Consider the following 27767-nt stretch of genomic DNA (forward strand, 5'->3'; position numbering starts at 1 on the left):
TTAATTAATATTAATTGGGACTGACCTTTTATTAATTTGGACATTTTGGTAACACTACTAATGGGTCAATAGCTCTAGTAGAACAAACATTACAAGTATGGTACCGCTTGAGATATTTGTTACTACTAGCAACCTATCTAACCACACATTTCTTGTGGCAAATGGTGGCCACATATATCTATCCATTACCTACCAACCTTGTGCCATTTCATTTCTCTATGAATCAAACAAGTTAGTGCAGAGGAAGAAAAAGCTCAAGAGAAGAAGAGGAAACAAGCTAGTGGAGGAAGAAAAGCTTGGAATCCATCATCATCACTTCATCAACATCACCATCTCATCTCATCATCTTCTTCAACCTCCTCTTCCATTTCTAAAGGTGGGTTCTAGTTAGAAACCCTAATATTTCTAGGGATTTAGTTTGTAGAATCATAGGTTGACTATAAGAATCCATACTATATGATGAATGTTTCCTCTTGATTATGATGAGTTTCTCTATGAATCATGTGAAATTTCATTGATGTTGTCTCTATGTGTGTTCTTGCATTTATTAGATTCTTGTGACATAATAATGTGGTTGTTGCTTGGAAGTTTGTTGATGTGTTGTTATGTTCATGTCAAGAGATTGGTAGTTAGAAGTGAAGCAAACATTATGCAGGTTGGGATTTTGGAAGTTGTAGAAGAAATGAAGTCTCTATGTATGAAAAAGTGGCAAATGCTTAGGACCAATCAATTGGTCCTTGATGGCAATCGATTGTGTCAACTTTCTGTTGTGAAGAAAAGGAAATTTTAGCAGGACCAATCGATTGACATCGGAGTCCAATCGATTGCACAAACTTTATGTTTTGGAAAACTAGAAATTTTTGTGGTGCCAATCGATTGACACTGAGGATCAATCGATTGATCCTCTGTATTCTTAGAAAAACAGAAATGTGAGAGGAACCAATCGATTAGGCTTCCCTAACCAATCGATTGACTTATGCCAAACACTTCAAAATTCATTTCTTTGATGTTTCTAAATGCATTTCATCAACAATTAATCAATTGTGATGTTATACTTGAATTGAATCAATTTTTAATGTGAGAATTATATAATGAATCTAGTGAATTAACCAAGTGATCAATTTAGGAAATAACTTAGACTTATAACTTAGATAACAGTAGAAGGCGACATTCATTCGTACGACACTTATGTGGAGGTCGTGAACGAATGGTTGCCATAGTTGAGAGTGAGACGCTTTGTATGGAACATGCTATGTTATTGCTTGTGTATTTTGGTGAATGAAGTCACCTGTGATTGATGAATCTTGTTATGATTTGTGGAACCGATCATGTATTCAGAATGTTTTTCCCTTGGTGGTACACATCTCTATTTGATATGCTTAGATGAGTAAGCAAAAGGATGTGAGACTGATGATTCATGCCTCAATTGGGTTTGAGCCCCAACCACGACGGACATGGGGGAAAGGTGGACACCTAAGTGGGTTAGAGTCCCATACGGTGAAAGATACCCTAAGTGGGTTAGAATCCCATACGGGTGACAGTCGCTTGAAATGAGTTTGGAACTCATAGAGGACCTGATATCCACCGCGAAAGTCGAATCATACGAGCATGCATGAACTGGGCTTGCCCTAGACGTAAGTCCGCTCAGGGATTGATGTTTCCTGAATCTGAATAATGATCTTGTTTTGAGTTGCGAGAACTCAGGTACATGTTGCCATACATTGCGAGTTAGTTCCCCATCACTTAAGTCTTCTTTCCCTTGTTGACTTAAGTTGGATATTGATTAGAAAACCCTGTAGAGCCGAGTGGATCCATAAGATAGGGAACCCACTGAGATTATTATCTCACCCCATGTTGTTGATTATTTTTTAGGTGGTTCTGAGTAGGCGAAGGGTAAGGACAAGATAGAGTGATGTCTTGCTTACCTGATGTTTGGATGGCTACTCCGCTATGTATATATTTTGAGATCATTGTATAATGATCTAGCTCCTAGTTTTTATTTTGGGCACTTTTGTGTATATTTTGTGCCATGTTATGTTTCTTTTGGGCATGTAAATATGTACACTATTGCCGCTAGGCGCTTATGTATTTCAGTACCAGTATTATACTATGTATAATATATATTATAGACATATATTATATGTGGGTGTTACAATTGGTATCAGAGCAGGTCGTATCCTCGACCTAGCCATGAGATATTATAAGTATTTCTTTATGCCTCATATATGGGTTGTCATCATTGTCATTGATGATATATTCATAGTATTGAGCCTAATCAACTTAATCCTATTTGTATGACATTCAGGATCATGGCTGACAGAGGCAGAGGTCGTGGTAGACCCAAAACTCAGAATTCCAACTCTGAACCACCAAGTGGTAGTGAAGGTTTTCAACGACCTCAGTTCGTGCAATAGATGCAACAACAACATAACCAATTCATGCAACATATATTGCAACAATGGAATGGTGGTTTTCATCCTCAAGGGGTTCCACAAGAAGCTGCAGGTGGTAGTTTTTGAGATTTCTTTCGCATGAGTCCTCCTGAATTCCATGGTGGATTAAATCCTGTGAAGGCTCATGAGTGGATAACCAGCATGGAAAGGATTTTTCAGATAGTGCATTGTAGTAAAGAGAATAAAGTTGTATTTGCTTCTCACATGATGAAGGGTCCCACTGTGAGATGGTGGGAGAGTGCTTCGACTCTTATGACCAATCAAGGAGTACCTAGGGATTGGGAGCATTTTAAGACTACTTTCCTGGATAAGTATTTTCCTAGCTCTTTGAGGACTCAGAAAGAATTTGAGTTTCAGCAGCTTAGACAGGGTACTATGACAGTAGCTGTGTATGCTGAGAAGTTTGAAGATCTGGCTGCTTATTTTAGACAGGCCGAGTATGCATCAGATGAGAAATGGAAGATCGATCAATTCCTTTTTGGTCTAAGAGGTGGAATTTCTCATAGTGTTTCTCAAAGGGAATTCACTACTTATGCTGAATTTCTAAGACAATGCTATGTGGCTGAGAACAGTTTGAAGAAAGTTCAAGAAGAAAGGGATCAGTATAGGAGTGGACAGAAGAACCAAGGGAGGTCGGGTAACCAGTTTAGGCATAGACGTCAAGCTTTCAAGGGAAAACAAGTGCAACATGCAAGACCTAACCATCCTCCACAATGTCAAGTATGTAAGAGGTCTCATTTTGGAAGATGTGTCGGAAGTGGAATTAAGTGTTTTACTTGTCAGAGGGAGGGACACATGGCTAGGGATTGTCCTCAAGATAAGAATCAGATGCAGGGGAGGAGCATTGGTCGAGTTTATACTTTGGATGCAAGGAAGGCTAAGAGAAACAATGCCTTAATTGTTGGTACGTGTCTCGTCAATGATGATCCTTGTTTTGTATTGTTTGGTTGTGGGGCAACACACTCTTTTGTATCAATTCAGTGCATGAAGTGTCTTGGCTAGTAAGCAATTCCCTTGTCTCCTCCTATGGTGGTTACTACCGCCATGGATGATGTGGTTAAGACACCGTTAATTTATGAGAATTGTTCGCTCTCGGTGAATGGTAGAATTTTCCAGATTAATCTTATTTGTTTACCACTTAAGAAGGTTGATGTGGTGTTGGGGATGGATTGGCTTTCCGCCAATTCGGTGTTTATTGGATGTGAAGAGAAGTTGATTATCGTTCTATCTAGTGAGGCTACTCCAAAGGATGTATTAACTATTATCTTGGAAGGTACGGTTGACATGGTTAATTTCTTATTTGAGAAGGAAAGTCAGTTATCTTAGTTCTCACCAAGGAATCTAGCGACAATCTGAATTTTATGCAAATTCCTATCGTTTTTGAATTTCCGGAAGTTTTCCCTGAGGATGTCATTTCTCTTCCTCCTAAAAGGGAAGTGGAAATCTCTATTGATCTGGTACCTGGGATGACTCCAATCTTCGTTTCTCCGTATTGTATGACGCCACTCGAGTTGAGAGAGTTGAAGGATCAATTGGAAGAGTTGTTAACCAAGCATTTCATCCGACCTAGTGTCTCACCATGGGGAGCTCCAGTATTATTAGTGAAGAAGAAGGAAGGTAGTATGCTGTTGTGTATTGATTATCGCCAGTTGAATAAAGTCACTATTAAGAACAAGTATCCTCTACCAAGGATAGACGATTTGTTAGATCAGTTGAAAGGAGCCTGTGTGTTCTCGAAGATTGATTTACGATCGGGCTATCGTCAAATAAGAGTTAAAAACTCGGATGTACCAAAGACCGCATTTAGAACCCGATATGGTCATTATGCGTTTCTTGTAATGCCTTTTGGTGTGACGAATGCCCCTGCTGTTTTCATGGACTATACGAATTGGATATTTCTACCTTACTTAGACCAGTTCGTGGTGATTTTTATTGATGACATTCTTATTTATTCTCGTACTCCACAAGAGCACGGAGAACACCTAAGGGTTGTTCTGTCAGTAATGCAAGAGAAGCAACCTTTTTCCAAGTTAAGTAAGTGTGAATTTTGGATGAACGAAGTGAAGTTTCTTGGTCATGTCATATCACAAGGGGGAGTATCGGTAGATCCATCTAAATTTGAAGCAATTATTAATTGGGAAAGACCGAAGAATGCTTCCAAAGTCAGAAGTTTCTTAGGTTTGGCAGGTTACTATAGAAGATTTATAAAAGGGTTTTCACAGATAGCCTTACCAATGACTAGACTTACCCGAAAGGAAATTTCTTTTAAATGGGATTCGAAGTGTGAGCAGAGTTTCATGAGTTTGAAGGAGAAACTAACAACTTCTCCTATTTTAATCATCCCTGATCCTAGTAAGTCTTATGAAGCATTTTGTGATGCCTCTAAGAAAGGATTATGAGGGGTGTTAATGTAGAGTGGTCAGGTTGTAGCATATGCCTCTCGTCAGTTGAAGACTCATGAAGAGAACTATCTGATCCATGATCTTGAACTAGCTGTTGTTGTTCTTAATTGAAGGTGTGGCGACATTACTTGTATGGAGTGCGCTTTGAGATGTTTAGCGACCACAAGCGTTTGAAATACTTATTTGACTAGAAAGAGTTAAACATGAGACAGAGGAAATTGATGGAGTATTTGAAGGACTTTGATATTGAGCTTAAGTATCACCCGGGGAAAGCGAATAAGGTTGCATATGCCTTAAGTCGGAAAAATATGCATAAAGCTGAGTTGATGATGTTAGAATATGCATTGTTGGAAAAGTTCTGAGATCTTAATCTTCAGTTTAATTGGATGCAGGATGGTGTGATAATGGGAAATTTGAATGTTACTTCTAACCTAAGGGAAGGTGAAATTCTAGTTAACAGACTTTCGATGTCACACAGGATGTTATGACATCCGATTCTGTGCAGACAGGAATGTAAACAGCAGGTAAATGTAAGTGCAGTAAATAACACAAGGAATTGTTTACCAAGTTCAGTGTCACACACACCTACGTCTGGGGGCTACCAAGCCAGGGAGGAAATCCACTATTAGCAGTATTAATTCAGGCCTTAAACCACCTGTTTAATCCTATCACTTAATACCTACCCAATGCAATTTCAATCTTAAACTAAGACCAGAGTTCCTACTCACTCCCCCTCAATGACCTCAGTGATTACAACCTTTAATTAGATTAAAGTTAATGGTGAAGTTATACTTCAAACAACTCTTGATTATGCTTAACAGCTTTAATCAAGATACACAGCACTCACGCTTAAAAGCTTAGAGTGACACAACACTTACAACTCAATGAACACCCTAGTCCAATGCAATCATCTAGGTGATAATTGCTTGGCTCACAAATACAACCAAATACAAAACACAATAAAAATACAACTATGAAATACAGTGATGTATTTAAAGCTTCACACTTCGAAATCTCTGAATTGCTGAAAGTAGGATTGCCATCCTTTTATAATGCAGCACTTGGGCCTTGTACTTGAGTTTCCTAAAATTATGGTTAAGCAAGTTAACCTAATTTTCAAATATTAGGGTGCTAACAAATAGGCTATTTGTTAGGTTCATTAATTGTAGCTCAGTTGTTAGTTTCCTAGATTTTAGCTCAGTTGTTGGATTCCTGAAAAATAGCCTGAGAAAAATACTGAAACAGAAAAATTAACCATCCTACAATTTAGCATATGCTGTCAGGAATGAATGTCACAACATTCCGTTTGACGTCCAGAACATAGGCCATATGCTAAGTCTGTTATTTTCCTGAAAACAGACTGTACTAAATGTTGTACTGTAAAAGACCAACCAGTCTATACTACAGTATCAGCTGACAGAGATAAATGTCATAACATCCAGTTTTACATTTTAACAATGAGCCTTATGCCAGGTCTGTTATCCTCCAGAAGAACAGACTGAAATAAATACTGAACTGTAGCAGAAAAATCAACCTGCCTATTATTCAGTATATGTTGTCACTAATGAATGTCATAACATCCAGTTTGACATTCAGACAGTAGGCCTTATGTCAGGTTTGTTATTCCCTTGATAAACAGACTGAATTAAATACTGAGTTATAACAGACAACCAACTATTTTGTACCTCAGTATCTACTGTCAGGGATGAATGTCATAACATCTAGTTTGACATTCAGTAAATCCTGTATTAGCTAAACCTGCAGCATACTACTCAAGTATGTTATGACATCAGTCAAGACATCAGAGTACAATTAGTGTTTTAGCACAACATGCAGCCAATCAAACATCTCCAAGGCATGTCATGACATCAGTCAAGACATTAGAGTCCAGTTAGTGTTTTGACATAAAATGCAGCCAATCAAACATCTACAAACTCCCCCTTTGGCAAATTTTTGGCTAAAACAACTTGGTATCACAGCAGCGGAAAACACACATCTAGCAGGGAAATTAACCTAGCTAATACACTCAGAGCAGCAACACACTCAACACACATAGAAGTTAAATAAAAACTTCAACCAGCAGCACATACACAGAAGTTAAATAAAAACTTCTAACAGCAGCACACTTACAGAATGCACACATCAACACACTCACACTCATCACACATAGGAGTTGAACATCAAGCTGCAGCACAACCTCTGGATTAGAGGATCTTCAATATCCGTTCAAGCACATAGCAAATCTGTTGTCCTAGGGCACCACAGGTGTTACTCCCCCTTTTTGTCAAAAATGTTGCCAAAGCAACACTTAAAATTACAAACCAAAATAAAACAAAATTACACAGACTTGTCAGAAACCCAATCTTGATCTTGCTTCTCAGCCTTGATCAAGACAACATCCACTTGATCTTGCTTCACAGCTTTGATCAAGTAGACACACACTCTGTCTTCACAGCAGGTATATCAGATGCCATGACTTTGTGTATGACATCTTGAACCACTCCTGCATGAACTTCAGCAGGTACATAGGCTGTCTCATGTTAGGACATCCCCTTAACATCTTGTTAACACACTTGCAGCAAGTGAAATAGCTATGATTTGTTGACCAATCAGAGTACACTTTCAATTGTTTAATAGTTAGAATTATTAAACAATACATTCCAAACATCCTTGGTTGCTATAAATCCTCAGAAAGGCATATTCCCAATTTGCCCCTTAAATTTTCAAACTGAGTAGCATCCAAAGCCTTTGTGAATATGTCAGCAAGTTGTAGTTCAGTAGCTACATGTTCCAAGGTAATCACTTTGTCTTCCACCAGATCTCTGATGAAGTGATGTCTAATGTCAATATGTTTGGTCCTGCTCTGTAGCGGTGTATTCGTCGCTATATGATTTATTGATTAAACCATAAGCAAAACATACAAAGAATCGAGTCGCCACCGCACTTTTATTTATCCAAAGGACTGGCTAAAAAGCGAACAAAAGCCTAAGAAGTTTGACACATAGAAAACTAATGAAAAGATCAGAGAATCTGGGTAAGGGGTAAATTACGCAATGGGAAGGTGTTAGGCACCCATCACGTCCTAGGTACTCCTAGGGAGCCCTTTTCACACTTGTTGTATAAGAAAATGTTTATTTGTTTATGACATATTGTGCAAACATGAATGGGATAATGAGAAAAGAATGTACAATTTTATTATTTTTGTGTTTGAACGGATGAACCCGTTGCCTACGTACCTTCCATCAAAGGTAAGGATAAAAACGCCGTAGTTCGGCTAAAAGATTTCCAAAAGTGTGTGAATTGATTTTAAAACAAAAGCATTAAGGTTTTTCATTACCAATGGGAGAAAACTCAACCTGAATCAACAATCCACCATGCGAGGACGGCTTCGACGTACTAGAGGGGTTAACCCTGTTTTCAGTACGGAAGTCTTACAATCAACTCACTAAGGATAAGGTAAGATTTACATCAACCACTATGGTAATTGAAACCTATGGCTAATGTATGAAAACATATTAACAATGGACAAAGCCACAAAACAATTGAATGAGTGAAGTTAATCGATTATGAGTATTCACAAAGTATGGTCAAGATATGATTAGGATTGATTCAAAGAAGTGTTATGAAATAGAGTTTGAAAAGTCAAGGACTTAGGGTCCAGGTTTCTAATTTGACAAGAGATGAGAATGTTTGCACAATAGCATTACGAGTTTTAAAAGTCAACAAGTGAAAAGGGATTTACACCAATCTCCTAAAACAAAACAATGATACCGGATGCCAATAAATGGACTTACTCCAATCTCACAAAACAAAAACAAAACAAAAGGGTGGATACCGGATGCCAATCAAGTGGTCTTATACCAATCTCCAAAGAATCAAGACATGGATGTCAGATGCCAATCTATCTGGACTTACTCTAATCTCCAACAGATGATCATAGGAATACAAATGCCAACAACATGGTCTTACAATTGCATCCTCACATACAACAAACAAACAGAAGCAATGGACATAAGTGACCAAATGAAATGGTCTTACACTCTATCCCTTCCAAATCACAGGAACAATGGCCAAATGAATGGACTTACAGTTGTCCTCAATGGGTAAACCAAAGATGGTCACAAAGATATGAAATGATGATCATGCAATAATGAACAATTAATGATGATAAGTGCATAAAGGCAAACAAGCAAACATGTACAAATGAACCAAGTAATCAATCAAACAAAGTCATTTAGCACACACTATATCCAAGCAATCAGGCTCAAGCAAGGGTTAGACTTTAAAGTCAACTGGAATGGGGTAAGTGGTGCTCTTAACCTTAATATTAAGAGTTAAGGTGAAACAAATGAAAGGATATGAGGGGTGTACCTCATGCTCTTATCCCTGGTCAGGGAGAGCTTTGAATATCAGAAGGTGTGGGAGTTCAGAAAGTTGGAACTCTCTCCACAAGTTAAGGACTCAATAGATCTTGGGCTTTTACTCACTATGCATCAACACATGTGGTGCGAGCAAGGTGAGTGACACACAGAATAGTAGGAGATAGACTACACATCTCTTTTGTCTACCAATTGCCTTATTAGAAGGACTTTTCCTGCTTGGGGACAAAGATAAACAATCACAAACATTGCCTCTTAAGGAGGACTTCAGACAGGTGCCTGGCTAAGTAACAAGCCAGGTCTTCCAGACTACATGGAGACAAGAGATTCTACCTCAATTCTTAAGCTATCAAGCAAAGAAATAGCAAGTTCACAATGAACTATAGCAACTAAATGTACCTGTGGAAATATCAAACAAATTAGTATGCTATACAGACAAACAACCAACAGTTAATGCAACAGACAACCAATATAGGCAAAGGCATAAGCCACAAGTCAATCCCAATTGAATCAACTTCAACCTACAAAACACACATTAGTAATCAAAAGCAAATATCAAATGCTCTCAAGATGAGGCATCATCAATTGTGTAACTTGCATGTGCAACCTGAAACAAAGCTTCAAACATGAGATGTAAACCCTTAGGCCAAAGCCTAGGGTCCAAGATAGGGAAAAACTTAAAACAGAACATGAAAAATGGCCAAAATCAAGATTAGTCAATTAATAACCAAGTCCAATTGGTCTCATGTCAAAACTATGCACCAATTCCATTTCACAAGCAAATCATGTCAAACTAGTCAAGTTGAGAACACATTGGAGTAAACAGAATGAACACAAGCATATCCATACCAAAATGGCTCAATAAATTCCAAGAAAAATTAGGCCTAAACAAAACACATTGAATGAGCAACACACCAGAAATCATGTCATTTGGATATGTGGAAGTATGTCAATTAAAATCAACAAGTCAAAGCATGTTCAAGCAAGCTCATACAAGGCACCAAATCATGCATCAACTTCAAGTAAGCATAAAACAGAAATGACATAAGATAAATGACCCAAATCAAAGCCATGTCAAACTTCAAGATGTCTATAATACACATGCCAAATTCCAAGTCCATCCAATAAACACCAAGGATTTCACAAATCATATAAGATCATGACTCACAAAAGGTTCACAATTGGTCAAACAGGGGAGAAATTCTCAAACAAATAGAAAATGCATTCCAAAATTCCAGGAAAAATCATGCTCAAACTAGACATCCAGAAGATTCAACATGCAAAAATTCAGAGCAATTGGCAATCGAATGGCATGGAAAATAAAATCAAGAACATGAACAAGAAATGGTGTGACATACATTGTCACACCTCCAAAGATCACATCATATCTCACAATCCAGGAAGGCAAAAATCGCAAACCATATACCAAAAGATCACTTAAGATGTCTAGATCATGCATATAAAATTTCAGCTCCATAGAATCAAGCATCATGGTTTCACAATCAAAATGGTAAAGCATAGGCAAATAGCATACATGATCAAAACCATTAGACCAAAACAAAAACAGGCCGTGCACAACTTTTGCTATCATGCTAGTAAAAAACTAGAGGAAAAATGGAGATCAATGCAAAAATTCCCATTCAATTTGGATCATCCATGAAGTTTCTATGATTTTTTGAAGATGCATGATGAAATGAAATAAAAATTGAGTTGGAAAATGATTTAAATGAAGCGCATGGCAAACTTGTAAATAAGCAGAACTTTTGAATATTGGCGCCTGTATGAAACGCTGCGTTTCATTAAAGGAAACGCAGCCCCAATCATAACACGACAAGTGGACCACTCCATGCGCTGAAAACAGAAAAAACCATGCAAGCACGGGCCAGGCAGATCAAAGAGAATCTGGAAACACAAACCCTAAGAACTCATTGTATTCTTCAGCATTCATCATCATCAAGAACAAAAAATCACCGAAACTTGCAAACCATATATCAATCGAACCAGCATTCATCCTAGATCACTAATCTAACGTTGATTTGTCCTAATTCTAACCATAGCAAAAGGATCGATCAAAACAAGTTTTAACAATCAACATTCAAATCCAGATATCTTCCTCAATTTTGCATGAAATTGCTAGATCTAAAGTGCAGTGTACTCTACATACTAAGATCTACAAAAGCCATATGTGAATTGCAAGAAATGGAGTGGTCGAGGTTTACCTTGATGAAGATGCAGCAACCGATTTTGTTGGATTCAAAGCTTGGAAATATGAAAACAGATGCTCAATGATGCTTAGATGAGTGTATGGAATCAAGACTTCAGCTCAACACAACTTGATTTCGATGAAATTTCCAAATGCCATGTGAATGTTCAAGCTTCAACAGTTCCAATTCTTCAAGAATCCTCCAATATTTGCTTCAACAGATGTTCAATTATACCTGCAGATGATGATCAACACAAGAACAAGCAAAAGGAATGGTGAAATTCGATGCAAAAGTTGAAAAAAAGTTTGAGAGAATTTGAGAGAATTTGAGAGATTTTGAGTTTGGATCTGAAATTGTGAATTGTTGATTGAGAATTCTGTTAGGATTAGTGCTTTATACCACATGTTAATCACACTAGCTAAACATGATTAGGCAAAATGGATTGGATTAGTGAAATGCTCATGTTATGTAATTTGGCCAAAATGCCCTCATGCTAATGTAACCAATGGAACAGTAAAATTTCACTTGCAGCAAGTCACAAATTCTGTTTTGAGGCAAATGGCAATTGGTTTGGCATGAGAATTATGTGTACTTTTCAAAATGACATTTTTTCCCACCAAAATTCAAATTGATTCACTTGAAAAATGCACTTTTTGTATGGTGATTTTTGATGAAATGTAATACATGATTATGATAGAGGAGATCAAAAGAAATTTGCTCCAAAAAGAATCACATGAATTGGCCTTTTGGTTCAAGAGTTATGCCTCCTTGAAGTTCAATATTTCTTGACAATGATTTGATCATAACTTGCCAACCACACATGAGAAATTGATGTTCTTGGACTTTTTGGAAAGGTAAGAGCAAGATCTTCAACTTTCATGTTGGACAAAAGTTTATTTGAAGCTTGCTTGATGATGTAAAGTTGAGGAGAAGACCTTTCCATTTTTGGCAGTTTGAAATTACAGGTCACTTACTATTTTTGGAAACTTTTTGTCTGACCTCCAATTCTTCAATGTGGATGTTTGACATGTTATATGAGGCTTGTATGGACATGAATGAGACATCTCAGACCATTTCCCACCATCAAATCCCTGATTTTATGCACAGTTGACCACAGTTGACTTTGTTAGGGTTTTGGTTGACTGAACAATGCCTTGATGAATTCCAAACCTCTACCACTTGAGATCTTGATTCCAAATGATATCACAACTCATATGAGCTCTTGATGAATGATCATGGTGCCCAAATTCTTCAGAATGGCCACCATATATGGCTCAAGGAATGCCTTTGACTGGCTTGACCTAGTTTTGCTTCATCTGCAAGTAACAAGGTTAGATGACAATATTTTTGTACTTTTGGTTAGTAAACAAATGAAAAGCAATGATATACAAATTCTAAACATGCTTGGTGATCAAGAACCACTCTCAAAAGATAACCCACCCACTAGGAGGGAAGCCAAGGTGCACAATGATCCTTGAGGCAATGATGATATGATATGATGCCATGAAGGATCTTAGGGACAAAATTGGGGTCTTACAGATGCCCCTATTTAAGGTCATTCTAACCGGAGAAGTGAAGTTTAGAAATCTTCATCTCGACGCGGTAGAATGGACTTAAATAACAGTAATGAGACAAATTTTTGGTCCCTAAGAGACCTCACGATGCAAATGTATGCATGTAAAAGACACAAACTCTGTGGGGATATAGTTCACACAGAAGAAAAGACGATCCATCGGAGTAATTCACTCACCAGGAACAGAGACTCAAACGGGACTCTTATTGGGACTCTGATAGGGAAAAACAGAAAGAAAAAGAATGCGTGAGCAAGACACGACTCTGATTTGGGGAAAAACAAAATTGACACAGCGTGAACAAGACACGACTGGAATAGAGACCTCACTGGGGAAGCAGAGGACTCAAACTGGGGAGAGAAAGAAATTCCAAAGGAGGATACATCCATTGGAAAGACTCAAGCTGACTCACAAAATGCATGTACTGGGGATAACACCAATACAGCAACACGAATAGGAACACGAATCCGCTGGGGAAATCTAGAAAAGACTTTCCAGGGGAAACCAAAGGATGAGATGTTACCGGTTAGTGAGTAACAAACTCAGGGAGAATGAATATCTAAGACCTGTATACGGGTGAGAGATATCAATCAACCAAACATCTGAGAAAGACCTGAAAAAGGTACATAAACTCAGGAAGATCTGACTCCACAGGGGACCAGGGTCGTAATAGGGAGCAGATAGGAAGGAAACACCAAGGATACCGGGTTGTAGGTATGAAACAGGTGACCGACCAAGGCGTGAATTGGTGTGTGTTCCAAAACACTCATCATCCTGAAGAAAGCTAGAAAAGCAAACTTGTTCATAGGATGGACATTTGATTCTGTAAAGAATGCAAATCTTACTCAATTGGGGCAACAAACAAAGGATCCGACAAAAGAGTGCATGAGATATATTATCTATAGCCGTCAAAACATAGATAATATCCTCGCATGGAAAATTATTCTGAACCGGGTTGTAGGTTGTTTATAGGATAAAATCCGAAATCGTGAATTGGTTTGTGTTCCAAGACACTCATCATCCTGAAGAGAGCGGAAGCAGACTTGTTTATAGGATGAACATTCAATTCCACAAGGAATACGAACCTTACTCTGCGGAGAAAACAATCAAAAGATTGACCCAAGAGTGAAAGAGACATAATATCCATTACCGTTAGAACGTGGATAGTATACCCAAAAGGAAGATTATCCTGAACCGAGTTGTAGGTTGTTTATAGGATAAAAATCCGAAAATGTGAATTGGTATGTGTTCCAAAACACTCATCACCCTGAAGAAAGCTAGAAAAGCAGACTTGTTTATAGGATGAACATTCGATTCCACAAGGAATACGAATCTTACTCTACTGGGGAAACACGAAAGGCTTCGGCCGAAGAGTGAATGAGATATATTATTCATAGCCGTCAAAACGTGAATAGTATACTCAAAAGGAAGATTATCCTGAACCGGGTTGTAGGTTGTTTATAGGATAAAAATCCGAAAATGTGAATTGGTTTGTGTTCCAAAACACTCATCATCCTGAAGAAAGTTAGAACAGCAGACTTGTTTATAGGATGAACATTCGATTCCACAAGGAATACGAATCTTACTCTACTTGGGGAAACACGAAAGGCTTTGACCGAAGAGCGAATGAGATATATTATTCATAGCCGTCAAAACATGAATAATAACCTCGAAAAGGAAGAGACACCAGAGATACCGAGGTATATAATAGGTGACCTGTAACACCCCGATAAAAATAAGATAATTATTTAATTTAAGTTAATATTATATTTATTAATTTAATTAAATAATTGGAATTATTGGAATATTATTATTATTATTATTATTATTATTATTATTATTATTATTATTGGAATAATAATTATTGGAAAATATATATAAGTTGGAAATAAGGAAAAAAGAGTTCCATTTTTGGTAAAAAGAGTTTTCACGTGAAAGCAGAGAAGCGGCTGAAAAGAGGAAAAGGGCAAAGAGGCAGAGCAAGAGGAAGAAGGTTGGAGAAGAGAAGAGCTTGAGGCTAAAAGATTCGCCGGATTAACTCAGGTAAGGGGGGTTTATCGTCGGTTAATGGGTATTATGGGTTAACATGTAATGGGTAGTGATAAGCCGTTGATTTGACCCTAATTGGATTATGAATGTTGAAAAATTATGATGAATAGATGATGTGAAAACTGTAATTGAATCTGTATTTGTGTGAGTTGTGATTTCCCGAACGTATAGCTTTTTACGGAATCGGAATCGGAGGTCCGGAAGTCCTCCAACGGCGGAAAATGCGGAGAATTCTGCATTCTGCTTCGTGTTAGCGCAGGAACAGCTTTCTGTCTTGCGTTAACCGGTTAACCCAGGGTGTTAACCGGTTAACACTGTTATGAACTGTGAAAATATTGCTGTTTTGCTTGCGTTAACCGGTTAACCCAGGGCGTTAACCGGTTAACACTGTTGTGATTTCTGAGAAATTGCTGTTCTGTCTGCGTTAACCGGTTAACCCAGGGCGTTAACCGGTTAACACTGTTGAGTTTTGCCAGAAAGCGTGTTCTGTGTTGCGTTAACCGGTTAACCCAGGGCGTTAACCGGTTAACACTGTTGGAAATTGGAAAAAATTAATATTTGAATAATGTGTGCATAATTGGTGTTTGGCCTATATTGGCGTATGATGTAATAGGGATTAATTCCCGCTGTTTTGAGCAGTATAGGTATTAGTGGAGTGTGCTAATACTGTGATTGATTAATTGGCATGACATGATATGATTATGTGATAAATATACTGATGATGTGTGAAAATATGCATAATGTTGTGAATGTATATATTATGCATGTGTTGGTGAATGGACTGTTTTATGGCTTAGAGTGTGAGCATATGTCCATTGTGGATTGTTGTTAATGATGTTGCATTGCTAGGTGAATTAGCATGCATATTATGGCCTTTATGGTGGTAGCTAATTCCCATGGTGAGGAATTAGTGAGTAAATCATTGTGGATTATTGTTGATGATTTTGCATTGCTAGGTGATTTAGCATGCATATTGTAGTCTGTATGGTGGTAGCTAATTCCCATAGTGAGGAATTAGTGAGTTGGTGGTAGCTAATTTCCGTGGTGAGGAATTAGTGAGTGAGTCACTAGGTCTCAAATGAGTGGGACTAGTGGGCTTGGTAGCCGTATCTGGATTTGATCGGTGAGGTGAACTATATGTTCACGAATAGTCGGTACCGCATGCATGGAGTCTCATTGCATAATGTATGTATTGTGTATAATATGAATGAATGTGTTCCAATATTATACGTGTGTTTTGATGTTTATGTTGAGTATGATTATGAGTATGAGTTGATGTTGCCGTTACTGAATGTGTGATGTAATTAGGGTGATTAATGTGTTATTTACTTAGCATTACATGATATTTTATAATGCTTTTTATATCGATTGAGGAACTCACCCTTACAACTATTTTTCAGGTAACGAGCAGTGATTGAGTAGAAGCTAGTGCTTGGAGTCTAGTGTAGTCTCCTTAGTGGGTCATGCTCTGATAGATGTAACATCGGGACGGGATGTTTTACCTTGTTGAATAATTTTACATGTAATGTGTTACATGTTTTGCATGATTGATTTGATTTCTATCCGCTGCGTATTGTGCAAATGCTTTATGTTTTGAATTAATAAAAGAGCATGACAGTTAATTGGTGAATGGTGTGAAATGATTGTGTGACACCCTTAATTGCATAATTACTCTGATTGATATATTGCTATTTTAATTAAATATTTGGGGTATTTTAGAAGGGTGTTACATTAGTGGTATCAGAGCATAGTCGGTCGAGTCGAGTCGTAATTATTCTGTTTTCCCTGTACGGGATAGGTGTTGTGTAACCCTATCAGTACTTATTGTTTTAGCTTGATTGGGTTTTCAGAATAGAGATGGCTGGAAGAGGTAGAGACGATGCTGCGATTGCTGAGGCTCTGGGTATGCTAGCTGGAGTACTTGGAGGAAATCCGAATGTTGTGGGAATGGGAGCTGCTCGTCAACTGAGTGAGTTCCAGAAGAACAATCCTCCAATGTTCAAGGGAGCATACGATCCAGATGGTGCTCAGAAGTGGTTGAAGGAGATCGAGAGGATCTTCCGAGTGACTGAGTGTGCCGATAACCAGAAGGTCAGGTTCGGTACGCATATGCTGTCAGAAGAAGCAGATGATTGGTGGGTTGCTACCCGCACTGAGTTGGAATCTGCTGGGAATGCTGAGATCACTTGGGCTGTGTTCAGAGAGAGATTCCTGAGGAAGTACTTTCCAGAGGATGTCAGAGGAAAGAAAGAGATAGAGTTCTTGGAATTGAAGCAGGGAAACCGGTCTGTTACTGAGTATGCTGCTAAGTTCACAGAGCTGTCGAAGTATTACACTCCCTATGATGAGGCTACTGGGGAATTTTCAAAATGTGTGAAGTTTGAGAACGGGTTGCGTCCCGAGATCAAGCAGGCTATTGGATATCAGCGGATTAGAGTGTTTTCTGATTTGGTTGACTGTTGAAGGATTTTTGAACAGGATACCAAGGCCAGAGCGGAAAGCTATCAGCAGAGGGTTGATAGGAAAGGCAAGAATCAGAATGATTGTGGGAAACCGTATGCAGCTGGCAAAGGTTTCCAGAGACAGAGTGGAATGAAGAGGCCTAGTGGGGGAGACTCTAGTGCCCCTGCTAAGTGTTACAGATGTGGTCAGGCTGGACATCGTGTCCATGAGTGTACCAGTGCTGAGAGGAAGTGTTTCAAGTGTGGCAAAGGTGGTCATTTGGCTGCAGAGTGCCGGTCGAAGACTGTGACTTGTTTCAACTGTGGAGAGTTGGGTCATATTAGCCCACAGTGTCCTAAATCGAAGAGAGAGAACCAGTCTGGAGGCAAGGTCTTTGCTTTATCGGGTTCTGAGACTTCTGCAGATGATCGTTTGATCCGAGGTACGTGTTATATTAATGGCTTTCCTCTTGTAGCTATTATTGACACAGGTGCGACTCATTCCTTTATATCTTTGGATTGTGCTGTGAAACTTAAGTTAGAGATATCTGAGATGCATGGAAGTATGGTGATTGATACTCCTGCGAAGGGTTCAGTGACTACTACTTCAGTTTGTTTAAATTGTCCTTTGAGTATTTTTGGTAGGGACTTTGGAATAGACCTAGTGTGTCTTCCACTAGTGCAGATTGATGTTATTCTGGGTATGAACTGGTTGGTGGGTAACCGAGTTTATATCAACTGTTTTGATAAGACTGTGATCTTTCCTGAGATTGAGGAAGGAAAGGATTTGTTTCTATCAGCGAGGCAGGTGAATGAGGCAGTAGAAGATGGGGCAGAGTTGTTTATGCTGTTAGCGACTTTGGAGGCTAAAGATAAACTGGTGATTTGCGACCTAGCTGTGGTGTGTGATTTTCCTGATGTGTTCCCGGAAGAAGTGAATGAATTACCGCCAGAGCGTGAAGTTGAGTTCTCGATTGATTTGGTACCTGGTACTAGGCCGGTGTTGATGGCTCCGTACCGTATGTCTGCTGTTGAGTTAACTGAACTGAAGAGTCAGTTGGAAGATCTGTTGGATAAGAAATTTATTCGTCCGAGTGTGTCACCGTGGGGTGCACCAGTGTTATTGGTTAAGAAGAAAGAAGGTACTATGAGGTTGTGTGTGGACTACAGGCAACTGAATAAAGTGACGATCAAGAATCGGTATCCTTTGCCGAGGATTGATGATTTGATGGATCAGTTGGTTGGTGCGAGTGTGTTCAGCAAAATAGATTTGAGATCTGGGTATCATCAGATACGTGTGAAAACTGAGGATATTCAGAAGACTGCTTTCAGAACAAGGTATGGACATTATGAGTATTCTGTAATGCCTTTTGGTGTGACTAATGCGCCTGGAGTATTTATGGAGTATATGAATAGGATTTTCCATCCGTATCTAGACAAGTTTGTTGTGGTGTTTATTGACGATATTTTGGTGTATTCGAAATCGGAAGAAGAGCATGCTGAGCATTTGAGAATGGTTTTAGGAGTTCTACGAGAAAAGAAGTTATTTGCTAAACTGTCCAAGTGTGAATTTTGGTTAGAAGAGGTTAGTTTTCTTGGTCATGTGATTTCAAGAGATGGTGTTGCTGTTGATCCTTCTAAGATAGAAGCGGTATCTAAGTGGGAAGCTCCGAAGTCAGTTTCTGAGATAAGGAGTTTTCTTGGTTTGGCTGGTTATTATAGGAAATTCATTGAGGGATTTTCTAAGTTGGCGTTACCGTTGACGATGTTGACTAGAAAGGGGCAAGCGTTTGTTTGGGACTCAAAATGTGAAGAAGGTTTCCAAGAGTTAAAGAGAAGGTTGACTACTGCTCCTATTTTGATATTACCGAGTTCGTCGGAATCATTTGAGGTTTACTGTGATGCTTCATTGTTGGGCTTGGGTGGTGTGTTGATGCAGAATAAGCAGGTTATAGCTTATGCTTCGAGACAACTGAGGGTTCATGAGAGGAACTATCCGACACACGATTTAGAGTTGGCAACTGTGGTATTTGTTCTGAAGTTATGGAGGCATTACTTGTACGGGTCAAGATTTGAGGTTTTCAGTGACCATAAAAGTTTAAAGTATTTGTTTGATCAGAAAGAGCTGAATATGAGACAGAGGAGATGGTTAGAGTTTCTGAAGGATTATGACTTTGGTTTGAATTACCATCCGGGTAAAGCAAACGTAGTGGCTGATGCATTGAGTCGGAAATCATTGCATATGTCTATGTTAATGGTTAAGGAATTGGATTTAATTGAGCAGTTTAGAGACTTGAGTTTGGTGTGTGAGAGTACTCACAATAGTGTTAAACTGGGAATGTTGAAGTTAACGAGTGGTATTCTGGATGAGATTAGAGAGGGTCAGAAATCCGATGTGCTTTTGGTTGATAAGTTGACTCTAGTGAATCAAGATCAAGGTGGTGAATTCAGAGTTGATGAGAATGGTGTTTTGAAATTTGGTAATCGGGTGTGTATTCCGGATGTTACCGAACTTAAGAAGAGTATTCTTGAGGAAGGACATCGTAGTGGCCTGAGTATTCATCCTGGGGCTACGAAGATGTATCATGATTTGAAAAAATTATTTTGGTGGCCGGGAATGAAAAGAGAAATTGCGAGTTTTGTTTATTCTTGTTTGACTTGTCAGAAGTCGAAGATTGAGCATCAGAAGCCGTCTGGGCTAATGCAACCGTTGGCTATTCCAGAGTGGAAGTGGGATAGTATCAGTATGGATTTTGTTTCTGGTTTACCGAGGACAAGTAAGAATTTTGAAGCTATTTGGGTGATTGTAGATAGATTGACGAAATCGGCTCATTTCATTCCGATCAGAATGGATTATCCGTTAGAGAGATTAGCCGAGTTGTATATTGAGAAGATTGTAAGTTTGCATGGTATTCCGTCGAGTATTGTTTCGGACAGAGATCCTAGATTTACATCGAAGTTTTGGGAAGGTTTGCAGAAGGCTTTGGGAACTAAGCTGAGATTGAGTTCTGCATATCATCCGCAGACTGATGGTCAGACTGAGAGGACGATTCAGTCACTGGAGGATCTTTTGAGGGCTTGTGTTTTGGAAAAGGGAGGTACTTGGGATTGTTATTTACCTTTGATTGAGTTTACCTACAACAATAGTTTTCATTCGAGCATTGGTATGGCACCGTTTGAAGCCTTGTATGGTAGGAGATGTCGGACGCCTTTATGTTGGTATGAGTCCGGTGAGAGTGCTGTGGTTGGACCGGAGATTGTTCAACAGACTACGGAAAAGATTAAGATGATTCAGGAGAAGATGAGAATTGCTCAGAGTCGTCAGAAGAGTTATCACGACAAGAGGAGGAAGTCACTTGAGTTTCAAGAGGGAGATCATGTGTTTCTTCGTGTTACTCCGATAACTGGGGTTGGTCGAGCTTTGAAGTCGAAGAAGTTGACACCTCGATTTATTGGTCCTTATCAGATTTTGGAGAGGATAGGGGAGGTAGCCTATCGTATCGCTTTACCGCCGTCACTTGCGAATTTGCATGAGGTTTTTCATGTGTCTTAGTTGAGGAGGTACATTCCTGATCCGTCGCATGTAGTCCAAATAGATGATGTACAGGTGAGAGATAACCTGACTGTTGAAACATCACCTATGAGGATCAAGGATCGAGAATTGAAGCAGTTGCGGGGTAAAGAGATTGTTTTGGTAAAGGTAGCTTGGGGAGGACCAGCAGGTGGCAATGTGACTTGGGAACTTGAGAGTCAGATGAAGGAGTCTTATCCGGAGTTATTCGCTTGAGGTATGTTTTCGAGGACGAAAACTCTTTTAGTGGGGGAGAGTTGTAACACCCCGATAAAAATAAGATAATTATTTAATTTAAGTTAATATTATATTTATTAATTTAATTAAATAATTGGAATTATTGGAATATTATTATTATTATTATTATTATTATTGGAATAATAATTATTGGAAAATATATATAAGTTGGAAATAAGGAAAAAAGAGTTCCATTTTTGGTAAAAAGAGTTTTCACGTGAAAGCAGAGAAGCGGCTGAAAAGAGGAAAAGGGCAAAGAGGCAGAGCAAGAGGAAGAAGGTTGGAGAAGAGAAGAGCTTGAGGCTAAAAGATTCGCCGGATTAACTCAGGTAAGGGGGGTTTATCGTCGGTTAATGGGTATTATGGGTTAACATGTAATGGGTAGTGATAAGCCGTTGATTTGACCCTAATTGGATTATGAATGTTGAAAAATTGTGATGAATAGATGATGTGAAAACTGTAATTGAATCTGTATTTGTGTGAGTTGTGATTTCCCGAACGTATAGCTTTTTACGGAATCGGAATCGGAGGTCCGGAAGTCCTCCAACGGCGGAAAATGCGGAGAATTCTGCATTCTGCTTCGTGTTAGCGCAGGAACAGCTTTCTGTCTTGCGTTAACCGGTTAACCCAGGGTGTTAACCGGTTAACACTGTTATGAACTGTGAAAATATTGCTGTTTTGCTTGCGTTAACCGGTTAACCCAGGGCGTTAACCGGTTAACACTGTTGTGATTTCTGAGAAATTGCTGTTCTGTCTGCGTTAACCGGTTAACCCAGGGCGTTAACCGGTTAACACTGTTGAGTTTTGCCAGAAAGCGTGTTCTGTGTTGCGTTAACCGGTTAACCCAGGGTGTTAACCGGTTAACACTGTTGGAAATTGGAAAAAATTAATATTTGAATAATGTGTGCATAATTGGTGTTTGGCCTATATTGGCGTATGATGTAATAGGGATTAATTCCCGCTGTTTTGAGCAGTATAGGTATTAGTGGAGTGTGCTAATACTGTGATTGATTAATTGGCATGACATGATATGATTATGTGATAAATATACTGATGATGTGTGAAAATATGCATAATGTTGTGAATGTATATATTATGCATGTGTTGGTGAATGGACTGTTTTATGGCTTAGAGTGTGAGCATATGTCCATTGTGGATTGTTGTTAATGATGTTGCATTGCTAGGTGAATTAGCATGCATATTGTGGCCTTTATGGTGGTAGCTAATTCCCATGGTGAGGAATTAGTGAGTAAATCATTGTGGATTATTGTTGATGATTTTGCATTGCTAGGTGATTTAGCATGCATATTGTAGTCTGTATGGTGGTAGCTAATTCCCATAGTGAGGAATTAGTGAGTTGGTGGTAGCTAATTTCCGTGGTGAGGAATTAGTGAGTGAGTCACTAGGTCTCAAATGAGTGGGACTAGTGGGCTTGGTAGCCGTATCTGGATTTGATCGGTGAGGTGAACTATATGTTCACGAATAGTCGGTACCGCATGCATGGAGTCTCATTGCATAATGTATGTATTGTGTATAATATGAATGAATGTGTTCCAATATTATACGTGTGTTTTGATGTTTATGTTGAGTATGATTATGAGTATGAGTTGATGTTGCCGTTACTGAATGTGTGATGTAATTAGGGTGATTAATGTGTTATTTACTTAGCATTACATGATATTTTATAATGCTTTTTATATCGATTGAGGAACTCACCCTTACAACTATTTTTCAGGTAACGAGCAGTGATTGAGTAGAAGCTAGTGCTTGGAGTCTAGTGTAGTCTCCTTAGTGGGTCATGCTCTGATAGATGTAACATCGGGACGGGATGTTTTACCTTGTTGAATAATTTTACATGTAATGTGTTACATGTTTTGCATGATTGATTTGATTTCTATCCGCTGCGTATTGTGCAAATGCTTTATGTTTTGAATTAATAAAAGAGCATGACAGTTAATTGGTGAATGGTGTGAAATGATTGTGTGACACCCTTAATTGCATAATTACTCTGATTGATATATTGCTATTTTAATTAAATATTTGGGGTATTTTAGAAGGGTGTTACATGACCAACCAAAAAGAGAGACAATCGATACCAAGCATACGGGTACACGAAGGACAACTCAAAGGGATAAACTGCAAGCATCCGACAATTATCCAACAACAAAATATTCGATTCCGCAAAGGGAAATAACGAATCTTACTCGACTAGGGAAACACAAAAGGTTTCGACCGAAGAGCGAATGAGATATACTATTCATTGCCGTCAAAACGTGAATAATAACCTCGAGAGGAAGATTTTCCTTAACCGGGTTGTAGGTTGTTTATAGGATAAAATCCAAAAAGAAAGGCATCGGGATACCGAACTAGGTATATAAAGATGGGCAATCAACAAGGAGTCACAACATTACCAACAAGAGGGTAAATAAAAGAAGACTCGCCGAGGATACATTGATGAAAATCAATGATCCAGGGAACACAATCACTGACAAAAGGTGAAGGGACCCGCTGGGGATAAAATTGCTAGCATACGACAATTATCCACAAAAGACTTGCTGGGAATATAAGTGCTTATTCAAGCGACTTATCCAAGCGAAGGAAAATCAACATTGAGAACTAGATGAAGATAACCACAAAGAGGGGATTACATCTACCAAAGATTGGATAGAAAACCATAGAAGGGGAATTGTCATCGGTTGGGATGAAGAACAAAGTTAACTCCGTTAGGGGAGAAAACAGGGTTTATAACTACCGGTTCGTAGGTAGAAAACCGCAAAGATAGGACTTACAACTGCTGGTTTGTAGGCAGAAGGCCAAACATTCCACTGAGGATAAGATGAATGAGCGCCGGTTTGTAAGCAACTATTCATTTATGCCACAGTGAAGCGCAAGAGACAGTTGAAAAAGGCCAATTTAGGATCGAACCAAAAAGGCGGATTGAATCAAGACTTGTCCTAATGAGGATGTAATTCAAAAGGAAACCCGTTCCAATGTGCGTTGGGAGGGAACGGAAACAACCGTCATCCACGAGGATGTATCTCAATGGGGAAATGGCAGGAAAGGATAGACACTTTCTGCTTAAGGGCTGACTCTACTTGGAGAGATTAAACACCCGACATCTGCTTTGGGAGATCTATAAAGGAGATCTATATCACTATAGCAGGAAACAACAAACAAAACATATATGGCGAAAATGCAACATGAATATTTGAATGTTTATGAGTATGCATGAATATGCGTGATTTATGTTTGATGAATGCTGACAAAACAGACATATCTAACACAAACAGGTCCCAGGAATCAAACGCCCGGTACTATACTTCCAGGGAGAACCAAGGAGGTCCAACTGGAAAGCCAATCTGCTGGAGATCTTCAAGCTGAAAAGCAAAGATCTGCGGGAAGGCAAAAGATCGGAGATATCACAAAATCTCTGAGTGATGGATCAACAATCAACCCAACTGGAGTACAGAAAGTCACAACAGGCATAAATAGCCACACAGACAAACTTGTTGGGGAATGGGATAAGTCCCAAAATATCTGCAGGGGAACAAGAGCTCACTGCACAAGCGAGAACTGCTGTGAAAGCAACTCTAAAATAACTCCACTGGGGAACAACCCACTGAGGGAGAACAGATCATCCACGTAGAATCTGGCTGCACAAGCAACTCTACCTGGGGATAACGCAAATATCCATTCCATTGGGGAACAACCCACTGAGGAGGAAGAAAAGATCACACAAGTAGATTCTGCAACAAGCCACTCTACTGGGGATCAAAAGCGACAGGAAATCTACCAAATCTATGTATGACAGATTACTACCCAACCCTACTGGGGAAAACAGAGGTTTCCAACTCTGGCGGAGATTCTGAGGGGAATATTCAGATGCAATCCTGACTCTGATGAGGAATACCCATTCCATTGGAGACTTTGCATATACATGATCCACCAAACCAAAAATTTACTGACGTCTCCTGGGGAGATCCGTTGAAGAATCCACTAAGGGATACGGAAGAGAGCTGGGGATCGGCCACCAAATACTACACCTTCTGAGAACACCCACAACTGCTGAGGAGGAACACAATCACTGCCCTGCTGAAGGAATAAGTGCACTGATAGGGAGATATAGTAACTTCGTTGGCGACGTGGCCGGGGAAGAGGGTACTGCTGGAGCAAACGAAGTCTTCCACAAGCACTCTATCCTGGGGATATATCACAGATCCCACTATCGACTGTGCGGAGGAAAGATAGCAACAATCCTGCATGCGACAATGCTGGGAAAGCGGTAAAGTACCGGGATATCAATCTACCAACCATTGAATTTTCAACAGGAAAGCAACCATGCTGAGGAGAAAGACCACAACTCCGCTGACGACTGCACTGGGGAGAGTGATAGGGTACCGGGGTCTCAAACCACCCACTACCGAAATTTCCAAACGGAAAACACCCATGCTGGGGGAGAATACTGCTGGAGAAGAAAACGAAGTCTTCAACAACATCTTTGCTTAGGGAACAACCCTAACAAAAGCTCTGCTTGGGGAACAGCCCCAACAAAAATCAGGATAAAGAGGATACAACCAATGCCAGGAATATGAACAAATGTCTTACCTGTTGGAAATCATGCCACCCTCGGGAGAGCACTGAGAGATTCTTAAGTATCCTTTCATCATTGTGAATGTTCACTTTGTTTAAAACAACATTTTTTTTTTGAAAAATTTATTTGTTTAAAACAATGACATTTTATCAATTAAAACATGCAAAACATTTGTTGAATTGAAACAAATAAGAATGCAAATAATTGGATAAAAGGCTCAAATTGATTTGATGGAATGGTAGCCTGCAAATGGCAAGACTCCATAGATCTGTACAAATTTGAAATCAGTGATATATATTGGAAGAGGGCTACATTGAACATAATGATCCTTTCTCTACCAATTTGAATCTCGATGTATCCGAAGCTGCAGTCGACGACGAATCGAGAACCTCTGACGAAAAGACGGCTGTGGAACAGAAAGTCTTGTCAGGATGCAGTTACTTGCCAAATCCCTAATTTTTGCCTAGATTTCCCCAGGGTGAGGTACTCAATCTAGCGGGATGCAAATATACTTTTTTTTCAAGTCTCTAATTTTGCCTGGATTACCCTTGCGGGTTCTCCACCGAGACGCTCATTTTTGCCTAAGTCGCCCTTTCGGGTTTTCAACTTAGCGAGCTATTCTGTTTTTCATTTGCATATACTTTTTTTTAGGCAAAGTATTTCTTGAATGCATCTGAATTCACAGGACGAGTGAAATCCTCCCCATCCATTTTTGTAAGCATCAAAGCTCCGCCTGAAAAGGCTCTCTTAACAACATATGGACCCTCGTAGTTTGGAGTCCACTTGCCCCTGGAATCGGGCGCGAAAGACAAGACTTTCTTGAGCACGAGGTCACCCTCTCGGAACACACGAGGTTTGACCTTCTTATCGAATGCTTTCTTCATTCTCTGCTGATACAACTGACCATGGCACATGGCAGTCAATCGCTTCTCTTCGATCAAATTCAGTTGGTCATAACGACTCTGAATCCATTCAGCATCAGTCAACTTGGCTTCCATCAAGACTCTCATTGATGGGATCTCCACCTCTACTGGGAGAACAACTTCCATGCCGTAAACAAGAGAGAAAGAGGTTGCCCCTGTTGAAGTGCGGATAGATGTACGATATCCATGCAAAGAGAATGACAGCATCTCATGTCAATCTTTGTACGTAACTGTCATCTTCTGGATAATCTTCTTGATATTCTTGTTAGCAGCTTCAACAACCCCATTCATCTTGGGTCTGTAAGGAGAAGAATTGTGGTGTGCAATCTTGAATTCAACGCACAACTCATCCATCATTTTATTATTCAGATTAGATCCATTATCAGTAATGATCTTATCTGGCACACCATAACGGAAAATCAGCTGGTTCTTGATAAACTTCACAACCACCTGCCTGGTCACATTCGCATACGAAGCGGCCTCAACCCATTTGGTGAAGTAATCAATTGCTACGAGAATAAACCTGTGTCCGTTGGATGCCTTCGGTTCAATCATGCCGATCATGTCGATTCCCCACATAGAGAAAGGCCATGGTGATGAAATCACATTTAGAAGTGTCGGAGGAATATGAATCTTATCCGCATAAATCTGACACTTGTGGCATTTCTTCACATATTTGCAGCAGTCAGATTCCATTGTCAGCCAATAGTAGCCTGCTCTCAACATCTTTCTTGCCATGGCATTTCCATTGGAATGAGTACCAAATGAACCCTCATGGACCTCAGTCGTTAACAGGTTTGCTTCGTGTCTATCCACGCATCTGAGCAAAACCATGTCAAAATTTCTCTTGTACAGCACTTCACCGCTGAGGTAGAAACTGCCTGACAACCTTCTCAAAGTTTTCCTATCTTTCACAGATGCCCCAGGCGGGTATACCTGGTTCTGG

The 27767-nt window shown here is 39.3% G+C and overlaps 1 protein-coding gene across 1 annotated transcript; it reads left to right on the plus strand.

The window, feature by feature from the left end:
* Nucleotides 1–2531: 2531 nt before the first annotated feature.
* LOC127107796 (uncharacterized) lies at nt 2532–3455 on the plus strand. The gene has a single exon (XM_051045120.1). The coding sequence runs from the start codon at nt 2532–2534 to the stop codon at nt 3453–3455; it is 924 nt and encodes a 307-aa protein (XP_050901077.1).
* The last annotated feature ends 24312 nt before the right edge of the window (nt 3456–27767 follow it).

The sequence above is a fragment of the Lathyrus oleraceus genome, chromosome 1 (genome assembly GCF_024323335.1).
Source record: "Lathyrus oleraceus cultivar Zhongwan6 chromosome 1, CAAS_Psat_ZW6_1.0, whole genome shotgun sequence".
Taxonomy (NCBI): Eukaryota; Viridiplantae; Streptophyta; class Magnoliopsida; order Fabales; family Fabaceae; genus Lathyrus; species Lathyrus oleraceus.